This window comes from Loxodonta africana, chromosome 21 (genome assembly GCF_030014295.1).
Source record: "Loxodonta africana isolate mLoxAfr1 chromosome 21, mLoxAfr1.hap2, whole genome shotgun sequence".
NCBI classification, from domain to species: domain Eukaryota; kingdom Metazoa; phylum Chordata; class Mammalia; order Proboscidea; family Elephantidae; genus Loxodonta; species Loxodonta africana.
This window is the reverse complement of record NC_087362.1, coordinates 63,312,269-63,327,832: the sequence shown is the minus strand read 5'-3', so window position 1 is coordinate 63,327,832 and position 15,564 is coordinate 63,312,269. Positions and strand designations below refer to the sequence as shown.

General features: G+C 42.6%; 1 protein-coding gene across 2 annotated transcripts in view; it reads left to right on the top strand.

Annotated features, from left to right (window-relative positions):
* Positions 1 to 15,172, top strand: part of FTO (FTO alpha-ketoglutarate dependent dioxygenase) — a 412,272-nt gene extending 397,100 nt beyond the window's left edge. Inside the window, exon 9 of one of the 2 annotated variants that reach the window (XM_010596082.3) lies at positions 12,545 to 15,172. In XM_010596082.3, the coding sequence (XP_010594384.2) occupies positions 12,545 to 12,698 (154 nt within the window). In that variant the 3' untranslated portion in view covers positions 12,699 to 15,172. The remainder of the gene's footprint in view (positions 1 to 12,544) is intronic. The other variant, XM_023555597.2, reaches the window with a different exon arrangement.
* The last annotated feature ends 392 nt before the right edge of the window (positions 15,173 to 15,564 follow it).

The following is a 15,564-nucleotide window of genomic DNA, read 5'->3' as shown; positions in this document are numbered from 1 at the left end:
TCATCACTATCATTATGTAACTCACAAGCTGACAAATGAACCTGAGGATAAAATTATTCTCAACCCTCTACTGCCTGGGCCTACACCCCAGTGGTGGGCCAAGCAGTCTCACGTGTTAAGTGGTTCCAAGTGCCTACCAGAATCCCCTAAGTAGGAGGAAAGACTCCAGGAGACCTGTACTGTGTGATGGGCCCTGGGAAATCACCGTTGCCTGCTTGGGGTTGGGATGGGGGTGTTCAAGTGGCAGGCCTACAAGAGCCAACCCTGAGTATGGTTTCCTCGGAAATGGAGATGAATCTAATGTGAACTCTTTACGGACCTCACATGCCCCCCACCCTACCCCACCCCATTCTACCTTCAGCATCTTTGTGGTCCTTGTGGCAGTTTAACGTGGTACAGTGTTTTCACAAACTGGCCTAATCCTAAGAGCCACCAGGGGTACGTGTGTAAATTAAGATTCCCAAGGCCCGCCTCTGGAGAGTCTGACTTGGGGCGAGGTGCTTTGGGGAATCTCTATTTTTAACAAGTGCCCAAAGTGATGCTTTTGGTGTCTGTGTTTTAGAATAGTGCAAAGAGCCTGACCCTCTCCCTTTTTTGGCTGTGAAATCTTGGACAGGTTAATTAACCTGGGCCTCGGTTTCTCTCATCTGTAAAATGAGAATGAGAATAGTGCCTTTCTCATAGGATTGTTTTGAGGATAAGCATTTAAATAGAAGAAGTTTACAGTACCAGGCCCTCACTATTTATTATAGGTTATTATGAATGTTTTCATTAGCAATGTTACCATCTCTTTGGTCTGAGAGATGTCATTGGAGGAGAATTGGCATGAGATACAATTTCTGTGTAGTATCTCCCATATCAACAAATGCCTGAAAAACTTACAGGGGCAGTTTCAGAGGGACCAGAGTATGGAAATCATGTGGGTTGGGAAGAGGCCATGGTGGAAACAGCAGGTGCCAGTAGTAGAAGGGAAGAGGGCACAGGATTCCACTGGACCTCAAAAGAAAGAATCGAGATGCCTTTCAGCTCTTCGGTGACAAGGTGTGTCCCTGACTTTTATACCAACAAAAGCTCTTGTGTCTTTTGCCTCTTCGTCTCCTGGCCTCCTGCAGAAACCATCTGAGTACCTTCATTCCACACCCCAGGGTCCTCTCTTCTTAAGGGGAACCTTTGCCACAGGCCAGGGGAACTCAGCAGTAACTTGGAATGGGAAGAGGTCCAAGAGGAGGAAAACCCTCATCAAGGGAAATTTCTTCTCAGAATCTTAAGATGGAACTCCAAATGTTTTTTTCATTTAAAAAAAAAAATATATGATATTTACATTTATTAGCCTAAACCCAAAACCCAGTACCGTAGAGTCGATTCCGACTCATAGCGACCCTATAGGACGGAGTAGAACTGCCCCATAGAGTTGCCAAGGAGCGCCTGGCGGATTCAAACTGCCAACCCTTTGGTTAGCAGCCGTAGCACTTAATCGCTATACCACCAGGGTTTCCTTTATTAGCCTAGATAGTATTATTAATGTTATATTTGAGAGACATTATAGCCAAGTGTTGAGGAGAAGAATTGAGAACCATGAAAACCTTTGTTTATAAGGAAAATGCCTTTTGAGTTCTGAACAAACATGAACACGAACCATTTGTAGCAGCTGGGCATTGCCTGTACTATTCTGTTCTTCTCTCAATGAGTAGAAGGACAATATGGACACACAGTAGGCACTTCACAAATATGCGGCTTGTTTGGCTGTGATCCAGGCAGCAGCAGTATCCGTGATGAATAGCTTAACAACATTTTGAAAAATGGCTGGATATCGTACATGTGGCTCAAGGGTATCAGCTTGGTATTCAGAAGCACTTTGGTTACATTTGATGCTCAGAGCATTTTTGAAGCACCTAAACAGGCCATCTTGTATTGGGTTTCTCACTTCTTCCCTGAAGTATGACGCCCAGAAGTAGGTTTGTATACAACTACAAGTCAAGCCCAGCTTCTCAAGTGGCCGTGGTTGAAAAATGCTACTTGCTAAAAAGGTATATTGACTGAAAACAAAGCAGACCCATGGGCAAAACTTTGGCTTTTCCTCACTCTGATGTATGTTGACTTTACTGATCTAGAAACATTAATGTGTGGCTCAGAGGAAAGAAGGCTAAAAGCCTTTCAGAGAGAAAGTGAATGTGTCCTTTGTTGAAACTCAAGGTTTAGAAATTGGTTTTGCTTAGTGGTTTCAAAATAGGTAAACTGAGTTATGCATGTTTAGCAAGCTGCTTTGTACTTTGACCAAGTAGATCATTATGACAGATGTAAAATCGACTATTTATTTGCAGAGTGGTCCACAGTTCCGTGATAACAAGAATAAAAAGTCCAAGAAGACAAGTTGTAAATTCATGAACTCATACTTATCTTTTCAGAGGATTTAGAATGTCAAGGGTTTAAGGTTATTATAAACTGGACTGCAGACTCTTCTCCTCACAGATTGACACAGGTTATTTGGTGGAGAAGCATAGCGAGACCATGAAAAGCAACATACAATAGAGTAGCCTCTGACTCAATGTAGTATTTAACGTAAGAATCCTATAAATTCAAAATTATATATGAAAATCCCTCAAATTGTGCATAAAGTATGATCAGGGATTTAGATCCATGTAATATGGAAAATAAAAATTTTTTTATTTTCCATATTTACTTACCTTTAAACACTACAGTCGCACTCTGTGTGGCAAGATCCTCCAACTCTGACGGGCTCATGGAGACTGAGACTCAGAGAACTCTGGTCCCATATTGGCCTCATGTTTGCTCTAGAGTATAAGGCCATTGAGGGAAATTTTGTCCCTCTTTACATTGTTATTTCCTGCTGTCCCTGGCAGTTGTGTTTTGCAAGTTGAATATAGATTTCATGTTTCAGTGTTTTCTACATGAAACCTTTTTTTTTTTTTTAAACATTTTGTTGTGTTTTTGGTGGAAGTTTACATAGCAAATTAATTTTTCCATCAGTGATTCTTACACAAATTGTTTCATGATCTTGGTTGCAATCCCTGCAATGTGTCAGCACTGTCCCCATTCCCTCCCTGGGTTCCCTGTGTCCATTAGTCAGCTTTCCCTGTCCCTCCCTCTCTCATCTTTGGTTTTGGGCAAATGTTGCCCTTTTGGTCTTGTATAGTCCATTGTTCTAAGGAGCACATTCTTCACGCATGTTATTGTTGATTTTATAGCCCCATCTATTATGTGGCTGAAAAGTGGCCTCTGGGAACGTCTATAGTTTCAAGTTAGAGGGTTGTCTTAGGGCAATAGCCTGGGGATTCCTCCAGCCTCTTTCAGACCAGTTAAGTCTGGTCTTTTTATTTATTTTGAAGTTGAATTTTGTTCTACATTTTTTTACCCCTTATACTCAGGCCTTCTATTGTAATCCTGGACAAAGTGGTCAGTAGTGGTAGCCAGGCACCATCTAGCTCTTCTGGTCTCAGGTTAGAGGAGGCTCTGGTTCATGTGGGCCATTAGTCCTCTGGATTAATTGCTTCAATGGGTCTTTGGTTTTCTTTGTTCTCCTTTGCCTCTGGTGGGAAGAGACCAATAGTTGCTTCTTAGAAGGGCACTCATAAGCTTTTAAGTTCCCAGATGCTAGTCACCAGGCTAGGATGTTGAACATTGTCTTTGTGAACTGTGTTGTGCCAGTTGACCTAGGTGTCCCCCAAGACTATGGTCTTTAGCCTTCGTGTCCAGTAGTTCAGTCCCGATGTCTAAGTACTTTCTATAACTGCGCCCCCTAATATACTCTATTATATATATATGACTATACATGTAGCATTTACAAATATGTATATAGAAATATCCACAACCATACCTGTATGTATACACAGATGTACTCCTGTATGACCCCCCTCACCTCTTTAGCATACATATTAGCCCATGCATCTACTTCCAAATTATTGATTGTTGTTAGGGATTGAATTGTGTTACCCAAAAATGTGTGTCAACTTGGCTAGGCTGTGGTTCCCAGTATTGTGCAGTTGTCTACCATTTTGTGATCTGATGTAATTACCCTATGTGTTGTAAATCCTAACCTCTGTGATGTTAATGAGGCAGGATTAGAGGCAGTTATGTTAATGAAGGAGGACACAATCTACAGGATTATGTTGTGCCAAAAGAGTCAATCTCTTTTGAGATATGAAAAAGAGGAGTGAGCCGAAAGGAGAGGAATCATCAAAGAATGTTTCTGTGTAAACCTCTTCTTGATGTTTTATAATAGTGATCTCATACAATATTTGTCCTTCTGTGACTGATTTATTTCATTCATTATAACGCCTTCCAGATTCATCCATGTTGTGTGAGGTGTTTTGTGAATTCATCATTATTCTTTAGTGTTGTGTAATATTTCATTATGTTTTGTGTATCTGTTCATCTGTTGTGGGCATTTAGGTTGTTTCTGTCATTTTGCTTTTGTAAATAGGGCTGCAGTGAACATGGGTGTGCAGACATCTATTCATGTTACAGCTCTTATTCCTCCTGGGTATATACCTAGTAGTGGCCTTGCCTGATCATGCGGCATTTCCATTTCTAGCTTTTTAAGAAGGTTCCATAGTCTTTTCCATAGTAGTTATACCATTTTACATTCCTACCAACAGTGTATAAGAGTTCCAGTCACCCCACAACCTCACTAGCATTTGCTTTCTGTTTTTTTGATCAGCGCCATTATTGCTGGGGTAAAGGTGATATTTCATTGTAGTTTTGATATGCATCTTTCTAATGGCTAATGATCGTGAGCATCTCTTCATGTGTTTGTTAGCTGCCTGACCGTCTTCTTTGGTGAAGTGTCTGTTCATGTCCTTTGCCCATTTTTTAATTGGATTGTTTGTCTTGTTGTTGTTGAAGTGTTGAAGTTTTCTATAAATTTTAGAGGTTAGCCACTTGTCAAATATGTCATAGCCAAAATTTTTTTCCCGGTCTGTAGGTTCTTTTGATGAACATAAGTGTTTAATTTTTTAGGAGGTCCCAGTTATCTAGTTTATCTTCTGGTGTTTGTACATTTTTAGTTGTGTTTGGTACACTATTTATATTGTCTATCAGGACCCAGCCTGGTACTAGTACAACAATAGGCATATAGACCAATGGAACCAGATTCAGAACCCAGAAGTAAATCCATCCACCTCTGGACAGATGGGAGCCTTTGTGGCGCAGTGATTAAGAGTTCAGTTGCTTATCACAAAGTTGGCAGTTGGAAAAAAAAAAAAGTTGGCAGTTTGACTCCACCAGCCACTCCTTGGAAACTCTGCAGAGCAGTTCTTCTCTGTTCTATAGGGTTGCTATGAGTCAGACAGAATTGACTCAGCGACCACAGATTTGGTTTGTTTTTTTATGGACAGATGATCTTCGACAGAGGGTTGAAGTCCATTAAACGGGGAAATGAAAGTCTCTTTAACAAATGGTGCTGGCAAAACTGGGTATCCATCTGTATGAATATGAAACAAGATCCATACCTCACACCATACACGAAACCAACCCAAAACGGATCAAAGGCCTGAATGGAAAACCTAAAACTGTAAAGATCATGGAAGAAAAAACATGGACAACACTAGGGGCTCTGCGTGAAGCCTTTTAAGCCTTGAAGTCTGGCTTTTATTGTTTGAGGGAAAACATTCTGATGTGGCTAATGTCCTAAAACAGACTCTTCTTTAACATGAACCACGATGACTGTCAACTCCTCATTGTAAATTAAAGTTCCAGAGAAAAACTCTGACTTGAAGAAGAGTGTACTTTCTTAGTCATTGAATATTTTTCTGATGAAGTTGATAGTTTAAACTGCTCTAATCTTTACAGTATGATTTCTTTCATATTTTTTTATGAGCATTACAAACCTCTCTGGTCAACATTGCATAATTAGCTGTGTTTTTAAAAATAGAACCTGTATATAGGAAGAGGGGAATTGAGGTGTAATTATACATTTATACACACATGGTACTTTACATATTTTAAAAGATTTTTATATATATGATTTGATTTTATCTTCACCTAACCCTGTGAAGGAAACCCTGGTGGCGTAGTGGTTAAGTGCTACAGCTGCTAACCAAAGGGTCAGCAGTTCGAATCCGCCAGGTGCTCCTCGGAAACTCTATGGGGCAGTTCTACGCTGTCCTGTAGGGTCACTATGAGTCGGAATCGACTCGACGGCACTGGTTTTTGGGTAACCCTGTGAAGCAGGGAAGCATTTACTTCATGTAACGGTTGAGGAAACTAAGAGTTTGAGAGAGAAATTTTTCTCGACGTCATTTTGTTTTTCTTAGTTGCCATCAAGTTGATTCCAACCCGGGGCAAACCCATGTGTTACGGAGTAGAACTGCTCCAAAGGGTTTTCTTGGCTGTAATCTTAATGGAGGCAGATCACCAGGCTTTTTCTTCCTTGGTACCGCTGGGTGGGTTTGAACTGCCAACCGTTTAGGTTAGCAGGCGAGCACAAAGCAACACCTAGGGACCTTTCCAAGGTCATATAGGAAAATGATCAGAGATAGTTTATGCCTTCAAAAGGTGAACATGTATCTTTTATTTCCATAGAATATAGGTACTTGTGCTATAAGAACCTCAAAGTCATAGAATGAAAAGAAGAAAAAAGTTACATCAGTCCTTTGCCATAATAATAGTCCTTCTGGAAACTAGAAAAGCATTTTGCTCCTTTATTTCCCCTCAAATACCTTGGGATCCCTTGAATGTCTAAATTTGGAAAGAAGAGCTAAGTAGTAAGGGGACGGGGTCCACCTCAGTCCAAACAGAAAAAGGAGGGATGTAGTGGAAAGGGCAGCCAGCTAGATGTCTGGAGTGTGGCCCAGCCCTGCTTTCCACTTACCATGGGATTACCTTGAGTAAGGCAGCCTCACTTACCAAGGGGGATCCATATCACTCTCTCCTCATCTCTCTCAGGCTATTGTGAAAATTGAGTGAAACAATGCTGTGTATTGAAATTCTTTGGGACCTTTGAATAATGTACAAAATATAATTGTTATTTTAAACAGGAGTTACTCTCTTCTTTCCCATTAAAGAATTCTCTCTTTGAGGAGTTTGTTTTTTCTTGTCTCTCTTAATTACCAACGCCATGCTTGTAGTATTTCTCCATGAAGTTCTAGTTTTTGTTGTTTTGGTTTGGTTTTGCTTTTTAATTTGTTTATCCTGATTCTCAGTCTTTTAGCAGAAAGCATTTCTCCATTTCTTTTATCATTTCATCAAGAGTAATGGAAATGTTACCTGTCTTTCCTTATTTGTTGCAAAGTTTAGGGACAAGGAAGAGGACCGTGTATGTTTTCTTAAAAATCAATGGCCAACACATTACTGTAAAACCTATTGATTAAAAACACAAAGTGTAATGTTAGTCATTTAGTCTGTGAAGTGATGCAATAAGGGAGGAAATTTATCCTTTGACTTTTGCATTAACCTTTTATTGACTGCTTGCATACCCATAATTAACACACACTTTAGCTAAAGTGGTTAATTTTAGCATGGTGACCAGCGTTCACTAATGTAGCTGCCACCCCGATCCTCCAAATATAAGTGCCGCCCTGGGGGAAGTCAGTGGGCGATGGGGCCTGTGTGAGTTACACCTGCGGGGGGTCAGCTAAGAAGGGGCCGGCCAGCGAGACACCTTTCAGCTGCTTCCTGTATGTGACTAGTCACTTGGAGAGAATCAGTCCTTTGGAATCTAATCGAGTCCTTATATTCTAAATAACATGAATTTAGGAGAGGAGAGAGATGGAGCGTATATTACATTCTTTTGCTCCCTTTGAAATGCCTCATGGAAGGGGCAATATTTCCTTAGTAGGAAAAAAAATACAAGTAGATCTACTTTTATTTTACAACCCAAGAAGCATTTAAAGGTAGGGCTTTTCTTTAGGAGAGGAGTAGAGACAACAAGGTCGAAAGGGAAAACTGTAACCTCTTTACTGTGTAGCTGGGTTCAGTAGGAATTGAGAATGGCCCGCTGTTCTTGGGAACATTGACTTTACAGAAAATTTTTGAAACTTTCTTCAGAAAGATCATGGCGCTATAGTTAGGAAAACGGGTTTACTTTCATGCAAAAGCTAGTTTGGATTACATCTAGCACTCCCTGGCCTTCCAGGTAGAAATTTATCCCAAATAGAAATATTATTTGAACGAAAAACAAAGGCCGGCGTTTCATGCTTTTGTACCCAGGCAGTCTCCACACACACTCCACTGCATCAGCAGCAACTCTCAGCTCGCAGAGAGGACTGTCAGCAGCCACTTGGTAGGCAGGGCCGTGGTGGTGGTTGTGGTAAAAGGCAGAAGTGACTGAGAGGTAAGAGTATGGCCAGCACATCAGCCAGCACTCTTCGGGTTGCAAGTGACAGAAAACCTAACTCATGAAACTAAAAAGTCTAAGTGCAACTATCTTCAAATGAGGCTTGATCCAGCTACTCACACAGTATCACCCAGGACCCAGCCCCTTGCTGTTGCTGTTAGGTACCATTGAGTCAGCTCCACACATATCGACCTCACGTATAACAGAAGGAAACGTTGCCCTGGCCTCCACCATCCTCATGATAAAGTAGGTATGTTTAAGCTCATTGTTGCAGCCACTGTGTCAATCCATCTCATTGAGGATCTTCCTCTTTTTCGCTGACCCTCTACTTTACCAAGCATGATGTCCTTCTCCAGGGATTGGTCCCTCCCAATAACATGTCCAAAGTACATGAGACAAAGTTTCGCTATCCTTGCTTGTCAGGAGCATTCTGGCTGTACTTCTTCCAAGACAGATTTGTTCGGTTTCTGGCTATCCATGGTATATTCAGTATTCTGCATGGTAGCAAATGACTATGGCAGTTCCAGGTAGCACATCCTTACAGTTCACAGTCCAGGAGAGGAGAAAGTCTCTTTCTTCAGCTCTCATACCTGTCCTCTGATTTTCTCTCTCTCTCTCTATTGCCCCAGATTGGATCCCCTGACCATAGAGGTGGAGTCAATCCCACACAAACTCCATGACTAAGCACAGGGAAGGGTTGGTGTCCCCACAGGAAAATTAGAATCCTGTTGGTGGGGAAGGTGGGAATGGATACTAGACAACAAATGTCCACCACAGTCAGTGTTCCTAAAACATTTCTTAAGACAACTTGGGGCCCCTTTATTTTGCAAGGGATTGTAGAGTATGTGGAGCTCTGGTGGCGCAGTGGTTAAGAGCTCAGCTGTTAACCAAAAGGTTGGCAGTTCAAATCCATAGAGTATGTATGCTAAGAGACAATCCAGCTTTGCTTCCTGTAAGTGCCAAATCAGTCTTATATAACCACTACTTAAAAAGTCTGACGTTGGTGCCTTTTATGAATTCTAGGTCTTCAGGACCAACTGCTGAGTCTTTCTGAATCTGAATGTCTTAGCCTGTCACCAGAAGGTTGTAGCAGCATGAACATATAAGCCTCAGTGTTTCAGAATGTCACATTTTGCTGGGATTCAGCCACGGACTCAATCTGATTCAAGCCAGAAAGAGCTGCTCCTGTATCGCCAGAGCTTCCCCTAGAAAATGCCAATCCAGAGGCTGCCCACCCAGTTAATGTGGGGGAATTGCCACAGGTACACCCAGCAGCACTGTCATTGGCATCTCTCACCTGTCACAATAGTTAGTAGTAGCAGTACAAGTAACCATACCCGTCACCCACTGCCGTCGAGTCAATTCCGACTCATAGCTACTCTACAGGACAGAGTAGAACTGCCCCACAGGATTTTCAAGGAGTGGCTGCTGGATTCGGACTACTGACCTTTTGGTTAACAGGCAAGCTTTTGACCACTGCACCACCAGGGCCCCCAAGTACTGATAGTGATGATAATGTTTAGTACTTATTCAGCACTTAGTATGTGCCAGGCAATTACTAAGCACTTGGCATGTATTAGTTCATTTAATCTTCACAGCAGCCCCATAAGAAAGATATTATTGTGATGATCATCATCCCCATTTGACAGGCAAGAAGCTGAGACTCAGCAAAGTTAAGGACCCTGCCCAAGGTGTCATGCCTCCGGGAAGTGCAGTGGCAGTACTGAGGGCACACCCTTGGTGCCGCAATAGTTTTATAGCCCCATCGTATGAAAATAGCACAGGAGAGAGAATGAGTGAAGTGGGCAAAAGGAATTAAAGCCCACAGGAGAACATGGCTTCAAGTCTCAACCCTTTCTTTTTCAGTTCCACAGTCTGGCATGATGCTGAATGAGACAATATTATTTAAGTTGGGATACCTGTATTCTCTCTCATAGGTAAACACATCACCTCTAACAACAGGCCCTCTGCTGGGCCTAATCCCTGTCATCTGGAAATTGGCAAGGAGTGCTGGGCATTCAGAGTTTTAAAGGGATATAGAAAGTTCTGAATTGAGGTCCTGAAGAAGCCCAGCAGGGTTCTAGTCCTTGCCTAGATGCCGTCAGTAGCTAGGTACCACTCCTGGCCTATCAGGGCCTGCGTGGAGAGGAGGTGGCTCCCACACCAGCCGGGCCTGTGATGAGAACAATGGCACAAAGCTGTGTAGCAACTTTTCCTGCACAGAGGAAAAGCCAGTGAGTGGCCTTGGGAAGCTTTTACAACGTGGCATAAGGAAGGCTCTGCAGCAGGTTTTAATATTTCCAATACTTTCCCAAAGTGAGGGGGCAAAACCCATGTGACAGGTGAAAAGGCATATCTATTGAGGTGGAGCGACACTTATCATAGCCCTTTAATCTGCCAGCCAGGATAACATGTGCATAGATGATTTATCCACTGTGCGGCTGAAATGCTCAATCTGGAATAACTTTCCTTACGCACTAAATTCACCATTACTCTCTGATTCCGAGGCACCGAGAAAGCACCGTTTAAAAAGCTTTGCCGAGGGCCTTTGTAATTAGCTGCAGCTTCCCTTGAATATTAATTTTCCCCTCAGCCCTTTCATGTGATTTAGCGGCTGTCTCTAGGACAGAGAGACACACCCTCAGAACCACTGCACCTATTACGGAGTAGTGGCAGAACACACCCTCTGTTCTTCAGTGCGGTGCGGGGCTTATCAGTGCAAACAGTTTAATATTTATGCTAAGAGGATTGTCAAAAGCAGCTTCTGTGGCTTTAATTCTTGTTTTAAATAAATAATGAGAACATTTAAACACATTACTCTTCTTGGGGCCCCGAGGTCAGCTAATCTTATTATTTATGAAGTGATGTGCTACATAATAGTGCTTGGTGCATGTTAACAGACGCTATTATCAGGGCCTGACGCAGAGAGCTGAAGATAGATGGGAACGTTACGGGTAATGGACGACGGATTGAGTGCGCAGGATGCCGGTAGAGCAATTAACCACACGCGAAAATAGGTGTAAAGTTGAAGTATGTTTTCCCGTGGGGATACCCTCACCATTAATAACTCCCCAGAGAAGGAGACATCCTTTAGTTAGGAACCTTCTCCACCATCTGGCTGGGAAATGGACAGGATCTTCCATTCTGCCATCTCTTCATAGTCCGATGCAGTCAGATGACAAATACTGGGTATGACCACTTCTTACATTGATTTAGAGAAGGATGGAGAGAAAGCGGGGGGCGGGAGGCAGGGACTCTCCCAGACGTACTCATCGTTTGCCTTTTCAGTCCTCACACTTTCATTTCCGCAAGCTTCAAGAGGATGGAGAGATTCTTTATTGCAGTTTGTGTTGCCTTCTCTCTGATCGCCGTTTTTTCAGATAAATAAAGCTAAAGCCACTAAGCTTTTCCCAGGCTCATTTTAAATAAGCTGGTCTCTCGGAGAAACAGATGCCCGCCAAAGTGTGATGTTGTCGTCCCAACTTTCTTCCTACAAGGCTCTAATTCAGTTGCATATGATAATTAATTTCTCTACTATTGATGAATAATCCATTTAATAAAAACTGTGATTTAAGTGTTTTCCTTAGGGACTAACTCTTGCTAGCCTCTTAATTTAATTTTGTGGAAGTTTTCTCCACCTATTCATCAGTGGAAATGATTATTAACCCCTATTTGCATATATCCTTATGAATCGGTCTCTCCTTGGAGTGCCTTTTTCTGCACACGGCAAGCTGGGACACTTGTAAATCCCCAGGATCTCCAAAGTCAATCCTGGTCTGTAATATTGTTTAATCTATTCTTGGACGTTTTAATGCAGTAAATTCAATTTAATCTTTCCCAGTAATCTAGTAATACATTGAAATCCCACAAACATTTAAATCTGATAATGGCTTAATCACACACTTTAAATAACAGTTGAGATAATGAAAAAATAATTCACCGTTTTAAAGGCAGAGCAACTGAATTTCCCTGATGGTTGGCTTCTAGGAAGCCACTGGAGATAACACAAATCTGGGAATTGAAATAAAAGAAGTTCCAGAACACCATAAAGAACAGTTCCTCCTTCTTATAAACCCCTGTGTTCTGCCTCACAAACTCATTCTTCCTCCTCCTCCTTATCGCCACCACCACCACCAATATCATGGAAGATTGTTTGTGGAGCATTTTCCAGTGCTACTCTAAGCCTCTTGTGGGTTTGGGTCTTCTAGGAATTTCCTCCCATGAATTAATTGCCTATTCTTATTCTTCTAGGTGCCAGTCCCGAATTGCCCGAACTTTATCAGTGGATCAGAAACCAGAATGTTATCCATATTGGGAAAAGGATGACCCTTCAATGCCTCTACCATTCGATCTCACAGACATCGTTTCAGAGCTCAGAGGTCAACTTCTGGAAGCAAAACCCTAGAAAGAGCACAAGCCTTAGGTGGGGGAGGAGAAGATACTTTTGGCACTTCTCCTCCGACTCTCGCATGGGCATGGGCAAGGGCAGTGTGGGTAGACTTCTCTTGGCCATTAGATTGTAGAACCTGGGTCCTAGATGGAAACAGCCAGGAAATGGAGTTCACGACTATGAAAAAGTTTTAAAATGAGACAGTGTTATAGTCTGATTTTGTGTTAAACAAGAACCTACTCCCCCCATCCCCCCCCACAAAATGCAAAAACTTTCCAACTGGACTTTTGATATGAGCCATTCAGCCCCCAAGCAAGGGCCAAGGGATCTATAGCAGTGAGCCCAGCCTGTGACAAAGCCTAACCTACTTCATCCTCCCCAAGCCTTTTCAGAGACACTAGAGTGGACCCAGTCATCTGGAGGACAACAAAATTCAGATACGTTCATCCCAATTTTCTCACCACACCCTATAAAAGCTGTGCTGTCCAATATGGCAGTCACTAACTAGATGTGGCTACATTAATTTTAATCAAAAATTTAGTTCCTCAGTTGCACTAGCTCTGTTTCAAGTGCTGAATATCCACATGGCGCATTGGTGGCACAGTGGTTGAGAGCTCAGGCTGCTAACCAAAAGTCAGCAGTTTGAATCTACCAGCTACCCCTGGAAACCCTATGGGGCAGCTCTACTCTGTCCTATAGGGTCACTGTGAGTTGGAATCGAGTCAACAGCAGTGGGTTTGGTTTGGTACGGGTTTAATAACCACATGTGACTAGTGGCTACTATATTGGACAGCACAGATACAGAACGTTTTTTATCATTGTAAACAGTCCTGTCAGACAATGCGCTTTAAAGAGTGTGATAGCAGGAGAGTCTCTTCTCTAGTTCTCTTTAGCAGCTGTGCCCATAGGAGAAAGAGAGTAAGGGAGAAACGACTCACTGAAAAGCAGCCTCATTCTCTTCTCTAAGACAACCTAAGTAAAAGTCTCGAGTCCTATACTCTGCACAGAGATGAGGAAGTATTAAAAAATAAAGTTGACATCCAGTCCTTAGGACATTTCCCTCATCTAATGAAAGAGAGAGAAGCAGCCCTATTTAGGTTGCTTGGTGGACTTAGCCAGCACAGTACAGTTTTTTCTATAACTCCCCTATTCCTGTGTAATGACAGGTGGAACTGGGGCTTGAGGACCCCCACTGCCCCATCCTGATGACAGTGACATATCCAGAGACAGTGGAAAGCAGAGGTTCAAAACTAGGCTGTGGTTTCAGAGTATGCATTACAACCCCCAGTAGCTCTGTGACCTTTGCCACAGTACTGTGCCTCAGTTTCCTCATATCTACAGTGAATCCACTGAAGGCACATGGTGAGGCTTAAGTGAAATAATTCAACTGCAGACTTAGAACACTTCCTGGCATATCGTTAATTACCCAGTAAGTGTTAGCATCATTAAATAACCAATAAATATTAGCATCAGTATATGGTCAGTAAGCAGATGCAGACGTTTCTCTCTCCGTCCTCGATCCCTGTGCCAGTTTTGTTTCATGATGCCATCAACTCATCTCTCCCTTTCTGGTCTGGCTCCTGCCCTTTGGTGTCCCCAGAAACTGGGAGAATAGTTCGCCCCTCTCCCAAACCCATTTGCCTTCTCTTGAAGTTGTTCATAGTAGTTTGGAAGCTAAAGAGCTTTGCCCTGTTGAGAGGCACAGCAAGAACCAAACCTCTCCTTGCCGTCAGGATCACATTGGTTCAAGGTATGCGTTCATTCCCACCAAGCTAATAACCACAGGACAGTCATGTTGCACAAAGCAGCCAGGTTTGCATCATCTTGAGACTTGAGTCTTCAGATCTTGGATTAATTTCCAGATGTCTCTGAGTGTCGGTTTCCTCATCAGTAAAAGGGACATGCAGACGCTACCTCAATGGATTGTTGTAGAGATTAAATGGAATAATGCGTGCAAGGTGTGAGGCACATGGAAGTCACAGATTGAGTACCTTCAGGGCCATGTAGCCCACTGTTTGATTTTGCTCTCACAATGCTGTTTTTATAGATATACATGTATTTCATTAGGTGCCAATATTTTAAAATTGGGAGATTTCACATAAATACAGGTGGCTGCATTCTCTTTAAAATTCAGAACACCTGGCAGCCCTGGGCCTCCATTCTGGCATGGTAACAAGCTAAGTAGTGTCTACCTCTAGTAGGTGAGGCATGACCCCGCTATGGTTTGCCCTCGTCCCTACTGGTCCCCATTATCATTTATTGTAAACTTGACCTGTTGTACCCCTTTATGTCAGTCCTCTCCATACCTGTTTGCTTGCACCCTTATAGTAAAAAAATACTAATGTGTAGTGCTGGCCCCAATATATATATATACCCTATTGAATTTTATTCATGGACTGCTTGTGCTAATACGTCATGTACACCGTAAAACATTCATAAACAATAAAAATATTAAAAGGATGAGATACAAAATAAAGAGGTTCTACCATTTTCTTCTTGCACGCCAGTGGGTTGGCCGTCAACATTGGCCTGGTGCATACTAGGTGATGTACAGCCAGGCTTGGGGGAACCACTGCCTTCAGTGAATCTGAAAGGTGAGAGGAAACGTTCTCCGAAGACCTGATGGCTTTCAGTGAGCATGAGCTTGGTGTGTCTGAGGATTGCACGTGCTTTCTAGGGACATTTCAGGTGAGTGGAAGGAGGGGCGGCAAGAGACCATCAGAAAGGAACCAGTGGGAGCACTGACAACCAAGTCATTTCCTGCAGGCCCAAGGGAGACCTGTTTCTCCCTGTGAACTAGCGAAGGGCTTTCCTGGGAAAACAGACCCAGAGCTTCCCAAACCCCCACACCCATTCGTGTGACTGAGGGAGCAGGACAGGT